This window comes from Cyprinodon tularosa, unplaced genomic scaffold, assembly GCF_016077235.1.
Source record: "Cyprinodon tularosa strain WSP-4 unplaced genomic scaffold, ASM1607723v1 ctg270, whole genome shotgun sequence".
Classification (NCBI taxonomy): Eukaryota; Metazoa; Chordata; class Actinopteri; order Cyprinodontiformes; family Cyprinodontidae; genus Cyprinodon; species Cyprinodon tularosa.
Window position 1 is genome coordinate 2,056,050 of NW_024038975.1, and position 13,537 is coordinate 2,069,586.

The window sequence follows — 13,537 nt, forward strand, 5'->3', positions numbered from 1 at the left end:
AAAGCTAATCTCTAAGGGGATGTTTTATAGATTCCTGCTGAAGAGAGATGAATGGCAGTATTTGACCTGCCAGAGTGTACAATGTGCATGACAGCCTTAAATGTGGACAGTCAGTATGAATAGGAGGCAAAGGGTTCACAGTGTGGTAAAAACATATTTTTCATATTATATACCGGTAGTCTGTATTTCTTTCCACCTCAACATGTGTATGGTATGGGAAATCCAAACATATTGATCATGCAAGCTAAAAGCCTCATTTCATGGTTTATACACAAAAATCACACAGGTAACCTGAATGCTGCTCATTAGGAATAATAATTTGTATCCTTTATAGATGAACAGCAAAGTTCAGCTTATCTTTTGCTTGTGTTTGCATCATTCGTTTCTTGACAGAGTTTGTAGTTTTCCTGCGGCACACAAGACTTCCATAATGGAGTAAATGTGAGCCACCTCACATAAAAGTGAATTGCATACACAACTGGTAAGGACATAATTCACATTAAGCAGTCAAGTATATTCTTTTCAGAAGCGAGAGCATAACCACAAAGCTACAAAGAATATCATCAACAATCAAAGATGGAATATGTTTGCAGTTAGACTTTCAAAATACTCTGTTGAATATGTCGGTGGAAATCCCCTAAATCCTCATGCACCTTTGTGCTTCTAGTCTGTAAGGCTGAATCAATCTGACACATTGTGGGTGATCGATGGCAATGAGAAATCAATTAGAGCTATTGATACTTAGCATCTCTAATCATTCAGGCATATCTCCCAAGATGAACCTATGGAGAAACACTTGCACCATTCAAAGGTCAACCAAAATACCACTTTAACATTGTGGAGTAAACAACAGCATATATAATAAAATTAAACATCCGTTTTGTATCAGTAAAAAAGAAAAACAGAAAATGCAGAGTGACAGGATTGGGAGGGGGATAATAAATAGGGGGAAAAAAAACAACGGTAATAAACAAGTCATTGTAAAAAAAAAAGAAAATAATCACATTTTTAAAATAAATCTCTTCCAGCTTCTCAGTCATTGCATCAAACCCAAAAACATTCTTTAATTTCAGGGTTTTGATAAACCCTGTTTTTTTTGCACCACTTCTGTGTTGTTTGTCCATCTTTCAGTCTCTATGCTCTTCTGCAAAATAAGCAAAGGACTTAAAACACCAGTCACTATTTACACTGACGTTACCATGGAAACACCCGTAAAGCGAATCTTATCCATCACAGGAGGGGGGCGGGGGTTGAGTTGGAAACAAGGTTGCGACTTGGGGTCAAATGCAGGAGAGATAACTGGATAGATGTGGGGTTAAAGGTCACTGGAGGACAAGAACACAGTGGAAGAATCTGTACAGAAGTCCATTTGATCTGTGTGTGAGCTCTTCTTAATGACACTGAACACACAAATCTGATAAGATGTCAACACAGGCATTTTTAGGAGCTTGAATCTTTAGAGGCTCATGCTAGCTTTAAATCCTGGGATTTCTGTTTTACAAATACACAATTTAATTTCAATTATTTAGAGACTATGAACATGAAAAACATTTCATGGGTGGAATCTGAATTATTTTCCTGCTCTCTAATCATTAATTGGCAGCAGCAGTAAAACACAATGAAGAAATACAATCATACAAATTATTGGCAATGCAAACTCCAACAACTACTTTAAATGTTCTTATCAATGTATGACTAATTGGCTAGTAAAAAAAGTTTTATTTCAGATTTCTAGTTGTTTTCCTATGTCGTCTTCTGTTAATCTACAATGTAATAAATCTGCACTCGATCACTGCAAAAACAATCAAGAAATAAGTAAAAATGCTTTAAATTAAGTGTATTTACCTTTAATTTGAGTAGGTAAATAAGATGATTTGCCAGTAGAATAGAGTATGTTTACTCCCAATATAAGATAATTAGATAATATGCACTTTAAATGAGACAATGGAATTGTTTTATTCTTATTTTTAATGTAAATTGTCTTGTTCCATTGTCCAAGTGTGTCATAATTTCTCTTAAAATCAAGAAAAAATGCACTTATATTAAGTAAAACTACTTATTTAGGTTTTATTTTTTGCAGTGAGACAACAAAGGAATACAAGCCTGAGAACAGTGCATCAGCAAAGTGGTGGCCGCATCATGCTGTGTGAGTGTTTCATTGATAGTGATACAGGTTCAGTGCAAATGGAAGAAAATTATAATTAAAGAGGAACTCTAGACACTATTTTTTCAGACGTATCTTATATGTTTTAATGGTTAAAACACTAGGTTTTTACAACAGGAAGCACTAAAGGCCAAGATATATTCATGCGTTGGGTTGTTATGTGGAACTGTGTGCGAGCCCATAAAATCACTCTACACGCTTAACACGCTCACTGCAAAAACGCTCTAGAAAAAAGTAAATATTTCTTAAATTAGGTGTATTTATCCTTATTTTAAGTAGGTGAATGAGGTAGTTTGCCAATGGAATGAGTATTTTCACTCTTAAAATAAGATAATTAGTTAAAATGCACTTGAAATAAGATAATGCAATTGTGTTTTCTTATTTTAAATGTAAATTGTCTTGTTCCATTGGCAAAATGTCTCTTTTACCTCCTCAATTCAAGAACAAATGAACTTATTTCAAGAAAAGATTACTTATCTAGATTTCCATTTTTTCCAGTGTTGACAGAGAGGGGCAGTGATCAACAAAAAAGCGGAAATGCAGAAAAAAAAGGGAACAATTGACGTCCTGCTTCCAAAATGGCCAGCGCAGTATTATTCATTTAAAATTTATAATCATTAAAGGATGGTAGGTGTGTTTATGGCAACTACAGAAAAAAGAGGTTATATAGGTTTACCAGCTGCACACAAAAAATAACATATGAAAAAACATAGTTTTACTAAATAAAAGATGAATGCAATATATATTGAGGGTAGTTGTTTCACACTTTACTGTAAGTATGCTGTATGTGATTGAAAAAGTAGCTTAAATCCTTGTTTGTACCACAAGTTTGGCCAATAAACTCACCCCTGTTTGTTGTTTTCAGTCTGACTAAACAGTAACAACACTGCATTTGACCACAATTGATGTCAGTACATGCAAACTTGTCTGTGGAGAACAACTTTATATCCTCCCATTTGGAACAGGGCTGCACACGGGGTCCGCACTTAGGGCGGGGACGGCACATTCTATGCAGCGAGTATAAACCAAGCTTTAAGACAACTTCACTGAAGATTCCTGCACTATTTAAACCTTGTACCTGCCAAGAATCTAATCTGCTACCTTAAATTCTTCTAGGCCCACAAATAAAAGCAAATAAATAATACCCAGTCAGAATTATGCCACAAGCTCATTGATTAACAAAAACCTATGAAGCTATGTTGTACTTAGCCTCAGAACATTATTATAAATATTACTGAGAGCATATTTGGCACTTGGGTTACAAAAAATGAATGAACTGAAAAAAAGGAAACTCTTTAGGCCCATGAATGTCTATAAACACTTATTTGAGATGTAAAAAAAAAAAAAAAAAAAAACATTGTTATAAAGTGTGATCTTGCAAAAACAATTTATTTGAAGATTAGATAAAGCAGCACCTCTGATCTGCAGGCATTAAAAGACAGGATGTTCAGTTCTTGGGGAAGACACTGTTATAAACTAAACCAAAAAAAGAAGTGGTTTGCATTTTTTTAAGAAAAAGTTTAATACTTAATTCTATGGGTTTAATTAATTTGATTCAAATGGAGCCCTCATATGTTCTGACCTAACAGCGCTAATGAGACGACAGAATGAGAGTTAAGTTCCTACTTTAGATCCCTTTTTTCTTTTATATACGGTGATTTTCTCAGTCCATATAATCACCTAACAGAGGTAATACTTCTTATTCATTTAAATCAGTCTGTACATCAAAGAACAAAAGAGATATTTTACAGCAATGCCTCAGCCATATTTTTTACTTTGGCACAGTTTCATGATCACAACATGAACTACATACCTTTCTGTTGAGACATTTACACTTTGAACCATATCAGAGTCCTTTTTAGTTTCTCTTTTTAACTGTAAAGGTACGTGCAGTGGCTTGGAATTCGACCAGAGGGCTTTTATTCAAGGCTGGTAAATAAGGAGGAAGAGAAGTGCATTTCGGAATAAAACTAGGGGTTATCCTGACCCCTGGTAGCTTGTTGCCATAGCTACAGAAGCACTTAGGTCCTAAGCAGGCCCGAGCTGGCCACACGGATGCTAAAATCTTGGAAGTTCCTAAAGGTGTTGGGTTTGCTTGTAAACTTCACAAATTCACATGCAAGAACCGCAATGTGCACATGTAAGAACTGAATGGAATATCACAAGACAGCATGTTATCATTGCTATTATCAGCACCATGTTGTGGGGAGGAAACTCATTTGTGCGCAGCAGCAATTCACAATTACAGACTGAGGAGATAAAAGGCCCATTCAGGACCTGAGTTATTTGCTCTTAGGTTCAGCCTCCAATATGTGGACATCATCGCTTTGGTGAAAATAAATAGACATGTTAAAATAATTTATCTATTATATGTCTGTTTTTTTTAAATAAATAAAATAAAAGATAAAACCCACTTTCACTGGAACAGCTGTTTATGCATTTATAGACACTGTGCACATTGAGTTTATATCATATCAGGTAGAGTATCTTCCACAGTCAGTGCAAATACAGGAAAAGCAAAAGCCTCAGCCCAGGGGCTTAAGCACATGCTTCTGGGCTCAGGGCATTAGCGTAGCCCATGGACAATAAGGTTCTTGGCCCATGCGAAAATACAGAAAAAAGTATATTCTGACTGAAAAGTTGGGAGATGTAACTTCAGATTCCATAGCTGTGTCAGGATCAAGGGGAGGCCTTCCTTTTGGTCCACAGCAGTGTGGGGGGCAGTGGTGGGGATTGAGGAGAACGCCGCTGAGAGCGACTCTGCCCCTCACACTGCATTTGCCGCCAGCGCAGAAGCTCCCTGAGGGTGGTGCTTTCATCTTTGTTGGTCAGACGTAGTTGCTGTAGCAAATTGTAAAGAAAAAGAGAAGTTGGATTGGATTAGAAAGAGAGAATAGCAGGAAAAATACATTTTACACTGACAGATGAGATGATCAAGCAAATGTATGGCTCATGAGAAATATGGATGAAAAGTTCAGATGGGACTGAATTCAATCATTTCTATTTTCTATTTCTATTTTTTCTTCTTGTTGATTTGATAGGAGGTTCTGGGGAAGATTTACTTGAACTAAGAATTGCTGCAAATTAGTTTCTTAAATTAATATTGAAGTCTCTGACATGGACAGACTGTTGCTTGTCCTTGATGCATTGCAGGACGGAAGGGCTCTATTAAGTAGCACCTACCATTGTGTCAATCTGGCTCTCTGATCTTTCTGTAATATTGCACGCAGGTGGCACATATATCTGTTTATGTCTGCTCACCCCAGGGCTGGAATTCTATTTAGGCTGAAAATACCATCAGGAAGGATTATTTTTGGTATATAGTTGTATTCTTACAGTATCATGATCAAATGTTTTTATTTTTATTTTTTTGTATGGGCATATAACAAGACTATGCTCTTTAATTGATGCACAGAACAGCAAAATTATTGTCATTTGTGTCTGGTGTGATTCATTACGTGGCCGAGTTACGGGCCTATTATGAGGATCTGCTAAGTTTTTGGTTAAGCCCATATATTATAATTACGACGGAGTATTAGGGCCACACATGAAGAGAAAAAATATTTTTGACATGACGAGATTAAACTCGACATTTCGACTTTAAAGTCGACACGTCGACATTAAACTCAACATTTCGAGAATAAAGTTGAAATGTCATGTTGAGTTTAATCTCGACGTGTCGACTTTAAACTCGCCATTTCGAGAATAAAGTTGATATATCGTGGCGACTTTAATCTCGACATTCCAAAGTTTGGAGAAAAGAGCAACCGCGCTCCACAGCTGCAGTCTGCGTTTGGAGAAAAGAGCAACCGCGCTCAACAGCTGCAGTCTGCGTTTGGAGAAAAGAGCAACCGCGCTCAACAGCTGCAGTCTGCGTTTTAAGAGTGAAGGTAGTCTTTGACGTGCTGCAACTATATAATCATCACAGGAAGCGGTGGCCTACCAATAATAACGTAACATCTTTCCCTATGCTTACCCAGGCTCGCAGTTCTGAATTTGAGAACATGTCAGTCATTTCAACTTTATTCTCGAAATGTCGAGTTTAAAGTCGACAGGGCGACTTTAAAGTCGACATGTCGAGTTTAATCTCGTCATGGCAAAAATATTTTTTCTCTTCATGTGTGGCCCTAATACTCCGTCGTATATAATCCCTGATTTCACAGACTTAGCAGTTTAATGTGTTAACAATAACCCAGGTACCTGCAGATGACTGGATGTCCAAGATGTCTATAATCCTTACCAATCAATCAGGTAATTGTGGAACTCAAAAGGCATTTTTGTATAACCTCTAGAAACCCATTGGATGTCATAAAAAAACTTTTAGGAGGACTTATTATATTTCAGCCCTGCAGAAGTACTCTGATCTGTACATTTTCTGTGACATTGTCACAACACCACACCAATTATACACAAACAGCAACAACATACTGTTACATACCTGGACATATGTTTCAGATAACCCTAGAAGCTTAAATACCCAGATTGAACATCTGCAGCAGCAGAGTGCTAAGGAATCTAATCCATAATTTACACATCTCTGTTAGGTTATTCAATGCTTTGGCGCCAGCCAGGAACATCAGCTACTGAAACAGCAGACAAGAGGGAACACCATGACCTTCTGCAAAGCATGACTGCACATGTGCTCACATAAACACACATACATCTAAACAAGAAGGATCGAAAATATTTTTTTACTGTTATTGATATTAAGAGATTTCTAGTTTTTAACCTTGCTGTTGCAGAATTTTGAACATTCATGCAATAACCTCCAAAAGATTTCTAGCTACATAACCGGATAAGATGTGAATGTGGCATTAAATGATTACACAATAATACAAGCATTTCCTAGGACACAAATTATTGGATAGCATCTGTGATGTAATTTGGCATTTTCTTACCAACTTCTCTTCTGTAATTATCCATTCTAAATTAAACCTAAGATTTCCGGAAATTGATGGATCAGCTTGATAAAGCACTAGCAAAGGTGTTAATCCACACCTATGACAGTGGGACAAGGTGTTACAATCTGCTATATGTTAACAAGTTTATTGGGTTATGATAGTACAGCATCAGCATGAACTTTCTTATATGGTTTTCTACAAATAAAGGACTGTAGGACCAGTTGCAATTTAAACACAACTTAGATTAATTATTGATTTGACAAGACATGGCAGCGATAGGCCTTAAAAACACAGTGAAAAAAAATGGGACTTCAAGTCCACCTATTTACATGTATACTGAGTGTAAAGGGGTAGTTATACACCCGCAGCAGTGTGTCGCAGTGAGCTTGTCACATATTTTTGATTTATGCCCAATATTGAAACATGGTCTTCACTATGGTATTCCATGCCACAACGCAAGAGGGAAAATCACAAACTAGTTGTGGTCTAGATACGGCCGAGGCGGGGAGAAAGTGGGGGCAAGTTTGTGCGTCAAAGGAGGGACATGAGGGCGAAAAAGAGCGAGGATCCAGGTGGAAAAAGGGTCTCAGCGTTTTCACACACCACTCTAGTCTGAATTCACGAATCGTTTTCTGCAATGGCAGTCATACAAACAAAACAGGCCGGTAAGATACCAAACAGGAAATACGGATAGTGTAGAGCGGATGTAGATTTGACCAATCAGAGGCCTCCTGTTTGCAGTACTGTCTGCGGTCTGCAACAGTTTTGGAGAGGTGCAGCAGAGTGTCTGCAGCAGGGGCAGCGGCACATCTGCATTCACTGCAACACACATGCAGATGACCTGGTTTCTGAGTATAAATCAGCCTTAAATCTGCAAGTTTTGGATTGAACTGAAAATGTGACACTGGCTACAGAGTCAGTTTTACAATAATTTTGACTGGGACCAAATGTAATCTGAAACAGAGTAATATTCCATTCTGTAGGTGTTAAAGCAACAATTGGTTTTTACTGATTTTGGTGCATTAAGCTTGTATATCCTGAATTAAACTTAAACAATCATTCTAGGACTATATATATATATATATATATATATATATATATATATATATATATATATATATATATATATACATATATATATATATATGTATATATATATATATAGGGTAAACTTTAATAACCCTTACTTACTTTATTTTCCAATTAACAATTGTGTTCTGCAGTTTTAGAGATTCCTTCAGTTTGAATACTTCTCGAAAAAGGTAGAATTACATTTTTCCCATTCAATAACAAAAGAGGAAATAGAATATGAAAAAATATACTTATATTTCAATATCTTCTCTTATGTCTAACTGTATCCATTTTATATCAAAAGAAAAGCTGAGCTTCGCGAATATTATGAATATTGTGTTAACATAAACTACTTGTGCTACATGAATATGGGCTAATGGGCTAAGGTAATTCTTTCTAAAAGCTTGTAACCTGATGATTATAATATACTGATTATACTGATATACTGAAAACATTGGATTCTGATCTTGGAATATAATTATAAGAAAAACATCCTTTTTATTATTATCCCAAGATTATGTCAAAATATATAAAGTATTCAGCCAAACACTAAACATGACTTTCGGTATACCTTATTTATACGACTTCGTACAAAAAAAAAAAAAAAAAATCATTATATTTCTGCAAGTGTTCTTCCAAATCTGTCTATTAGAAGAGCAGATTATTAAGATGAAAAGACCAAAAATATCAAACGTAGATCACTTCTGTGTGAGATTTTTTCTCAAAACTATCTTTTACAGAGATAGAGTATCGTACTGTTCGTCCCTCTCATACGTTTCAGAAATGGGAATGCGGTGTGCCAAATGCTTCTAGGAAGCAAACATGTGAGGACTGCTACTTTAAATGTCACCGCCTTTACTGAGACATTGACTGAGGGGAAAAACAAAACTATCAATCTTTGTCGTCTCCAGTCACTCAGCTGTCTGTCAATTTGGTATATAATTAGCCTTGATTGCACTTACAGAGAAATACAAACCAGAGTAATCAACTTTCTCCCTTTATCTTCTAACATCCTTTTTTCTTATTAGTTATAAAAATCCTTTGCAAACATAGTTGGAATGGAGTTAAAAGACAAAAATATTCACAGCATGAATCTAATTTGGTGGAAATGAACAAATTAATTATATTGAAACTGCTTCAAAATCCATCAGAAAAGTATTATTCTCTTATCTTTGCCTTGCAGTATTTGCAATATTTCAGCTGTGATGAACAGAAAAGACAGAATATTTAACAAATGTAAATGTGTGTAAGGCTTTACAGGCATTAGATATGCATGAATAAAGCCCAGTTCCTAATTACATATAACATGGACTAATAAATCAGGGAAAATGGCCTGTAAATGGTTTAAAAAGCAAATCAAAAACCGAATTAAGCAACGCAGAAATCAAAGTAGGTAATCAGCAATTAAAATCAAAGATGGATCAATCAGAGAGTTGTGGCCTTTTTCTGGCTGTATTTGAGAATTGCAACCTTCACTTTGTGGGGAATTTGATTTATTTATCTATGAATAGGGCCTGATGGGAATTGTAGTCATGATGCATTTTGAAAGCTGTGAGTTGGACCCTAATTTCCTTTCTTGCCTTATGCAGATGTACTAAGGCAGATAATTAAACCCAAAGCTGCAAACTAATCTGCAAGTGTTTGTAATGGTGGTGTCACACCTTGACGATTTAGCCAGCATATGCCGACGTATGAAAAATCTCCCGAAAACTCTGGCATACATTATAAGTTATGGGTACGTTTTGTATAAGTCATGAACATGCTGAAACACACTGGCACATGTTGACATACGGCAAGCATGTATGCCAGCGTATGCTCATACGTGGTCCATAAGTTATGTGATCGTTGACACACATTAATTCTATCTGTATCCAACTTCCTTCCTTCCTTCCTTCCTTCCTTCCTTCCTTCCTTCCTTCCTTCCTTCCTTCCTTCCTTCCTTCCTTCCTTCCTTCCTTCCTTCCTTCCTTCCTTCCTTCCTTCCTTCCTTCCTTCCTTCCTTCTTGGCAGGCAGCAAACAGCAGTTAGGTTAATAACGCGATCACAGAAATCATTTTATTCAGGCCGGGTGCAGGCTGGGTGCAACGCTGCTCCCCTCAGGACACTGTCTTGTGAAATTTCATGGGCATTATGCTGCCATGCTTTATGCATAAGATATGACATAAGTTCTGGACTCATTATGCATACGCTATGTATACGCCCCAAAAATAAAAAAATTACATAGAAAGCTCAGCCTATGCCAGCACTTTAGAAGATTCTGGGACGTCCAGCATACACTGACTAAAAGGTGTGACACAGTCATAAGCAGATGGAGGGATGTGGCTTTACGTAAACTCTTATTGGTGACTGGTCAGCATAACTATTTTTTTTTAAACTTGGAGGTAGCTCTGTAAGCTCAATCACTAATTCCACGAAACATCCCCAGGGCAGTTATGAGGAGAGACAAAAAGCCTATTTTGTACACAAAAATAAGGGTTATAAAATGACTCCAAACTTCAAAGACACAAAATAGCATCACATCTTCAGATTTCTATCAGTAACAATATTCACAGCTACGTTTTCATGTTTTTGGAATGGTTTTCTTCTTGCCTCCTGAACAGAAATAATGAGTTTAATAATAATGAGCAAAATGAATTTTTTTTATGACTTTATGCTCTAAATAAAAGCATAAATAAGGTAACATGGTTCTTGACTTATGCACTGATGCAGAATCACCAAAGAATACTAATAATTAAAAAAGCGAATAACATATAAAGGTGGAGGAATGAAGAATGTCAAACCAACGTATTCTTTTTGGTGGAGCAGATGATCTATAGATGAAGCTAAGCAGAAGCAGTGCTTTTCACAGGTTTCCCTTCAGAGAATTCCCCTATTTTATGTAAAAGTTAATGATCAGAACATTGTGATCTTCTTTCCTTGGCTTTGATGGCTCATAAAAAAACTCAGGCTCCATGGATAACTAGACTATTAATGACTTTCACCCAATTTTCTTAGGAACTAGTAGGATTTTGCCCAATTTCTATGAAAAACACTGCTATTACTGTCACACTGAAGAGCAGCATGGATGTGACACACTCACCACATCCCTACATTTGGAAAGTGTTTCCAATAAGCCCCCCAGACCAGCCTCTCTGTTTCAGAGGGCAGCCCCTGCACCAAATGGAGAAAAATTAAGATGCCCTCTCTGGAAAATAAACAAAGCAAAAAAAAGCAAAAAGAAGGTTAGAATTGTAGAGAAGATGAGATATGTTAGTTGGAATCTACCTCAGGCGTCTAGAAATATTGTGAATAGCAATACCAGCACATTATCATTTTGCTTGCATACACACAAGTTGGCTATAAATGCAGGGGAAAAACGTTTCCTCAGTCACAGGATTTTAAAGAAGGAACACAGGGTGCTTTCACACCTCTTGTGGAGTTGGTTTATGAAAGGTGAATCCTGTGAGCTCGTCTTAAAATGGTACACCATGTCCTTTGCTTATTCCTTCGCCTCCAGCTTAGCAAAATCCGGTGCAGATCCAATATGTGATTAAAATTCACTTAGCTTTACTGAATAAACACTCTATGTTCTGATCTGTATGTTCTAGATTATACTATATACTATAAATGAGTAATTTTAGCTTGCTACCATAATTTAAACTCATATCCATCTAAATTAATAATAAAGTGGATTCTAGACAGGTATGTTTCACCTGGTCAGTAGACCTTGATGACATCACAGGCATTTCTTCATTAACTCTATAATAACATGAAATAAGTCAATCAGAAAGCAAGTGTCAGCTCCTTTTTATTTAGTTTGATGATAAGATGATCAGAATATTATTTAATCTTAGGTTTATTAGCTTGGTAACATATTCCAAGCTTTGCAGAATTCATATTTTCTCAGTTATCTTCAGATATAAAAAGCCAATACAGGCCATAGTTATCTATATGCCTTCTGTATTCATATACTTTTATTTACAAATTCATTCTTGGCCTTTTATCCTCATATCTACATTCTAGGATATTAACAAGAGTACAGATACAACCTATTCTTGGATTTATTCTTGTCATGGCTTTGTTGGACCATGTTGGGCTACTCTAGCTTGGAACTCAACGCTTATCCAGACATTTTGAATTGAAAATGCTTCCTGGATGAGAAACAAATCATCTTCAGGCTTGGAAAACAAATTCCAGTGGTTTGTTTTTTAACTATTTTGGAATGACTATGCCCTGGATGACTGAGAATCTTCACCAGCACATGTGCTGTGTAATACTGCCATGGGCTAACTTTGCCTGTTTTCATGGAGTTGTTAGTGATTACACCAGAAATACAAGCATTTTGTAAATCCCACTAATAAAAATATGCTATAAATGATAGCTCTGTCTTCAGTTCCAGGCCTGAGATGGTAAGAGTTTGGGTCCAACTTTCTACACGGGAAAATTCATAGAATTGATTGTGTAAAATGTTAGATAAAACACATTCTGAGAATGTTGTGGTATTTCATTTGTGTTGAACTCTTTCAGCAAATTTTCCCCCATTTAGTGGTTAACAATGGCAAAACTGCCTCAGATCAAAGGAAAAGATGAATTTAATCTTTAGGAGAAAAAAAAGGCTATTACAGGGTGTTCTTGCCTGAAGTGAAATTACAGCACGTAATAATCAGTATGAAAGCCTGAATCTATTTATGACCCCAACTGACAGTTTTTGTTTGCGGCTCGGGTCATGCAAGTTCAATTTCCTACTGCTTTAGGCTCATTGACATTTACAGCACTGCTTAGTTGGACCTCTCGGTTTTCACTAGTTTTCACTTGAATGTGTGTGAGTTTGGCTTCAAGTGAACAGGACAATGAATTTAATCGTGTAACAGTACACCTGTCTGTAGTGTCTGAAAAAGCTCGGATATCATGAGAGGTACATGGTGTTCCTAAGAAGGTGACTTTTTCTCTTCACTTGTCAACAAACCCAAACACTAAAACGTCTATCATTACAGAGGCTGTGTGTGTGTGTGCCACTGTGAAGGTGTGTGAGTAAATGTTTGTGTCCCTGTAACCAGCTATAAGTAAACAGATCTTAAAATGAAGGCCAACGTTTCACAAAGTCTGCAAATTGAGGTAACTAAACATAATAAATTGACTTCTGGGGCTAACAGGCCAAAATACAGGAATTGTACACCACTTGAAACTGAAATGGAGATATTATGAAAACAAACTTTACATTTTCTGTACCGGCACATAACATACTAGCAGGTAAATATTTTACATAGATGTTTATATAGGTGTGTGTTTACCTGAGTATGGTGGCTATCCAGATGTCTGTGCAAAGAGGTGCTGCTAGAGTTAGACTTGCTGTTGGTATCATCTTCTAGTGATCCTGCATATTTTAGAAATAGCAAACATATAACTGGAGGGTCAAAATAAA

At 36.5% G+C, this 13,537-nt stretch overlaps 1 protein-coding gene across 4 annotated transcripts in view; it reads right to left on the minus strand.

Annotated features, from left to right (window-relative positions):
- Positions 1-4,513: 4,513 nt before the first annotated feature.
- The window catches only part of myo16 (myosin XVI), a 128,544-nt gene continuing 119,520 nt past the window's right edge, over positions 4,514-13,537 (minus strand). For 3 of the 4 annotated variants that reach the window (XM_038289661.1, XM_038289662.1, XM_038289660.1), the window contains exons 34-35: positions 13,407-13,489; positions 4,514-5,005 (exon numbers count right to left, since the gene is read on the minus strand). In XM_038289661.1, coding sequence (XP_038145589.1) covers positions 4,844-5,005; positions 13,407-13,489 — 245 coding nt within the window. In that variant the 3' untranslated portion in view covers positions 4,514-4,843. Of the gene's footprint in view, positions 5,006-11,215; positions 11,321-13,406; positions 13,490-13,537 lie in introns of all 4 variants that reach the window. The other variant, XR_005281177.1, reaches the window with a different exon arrangement.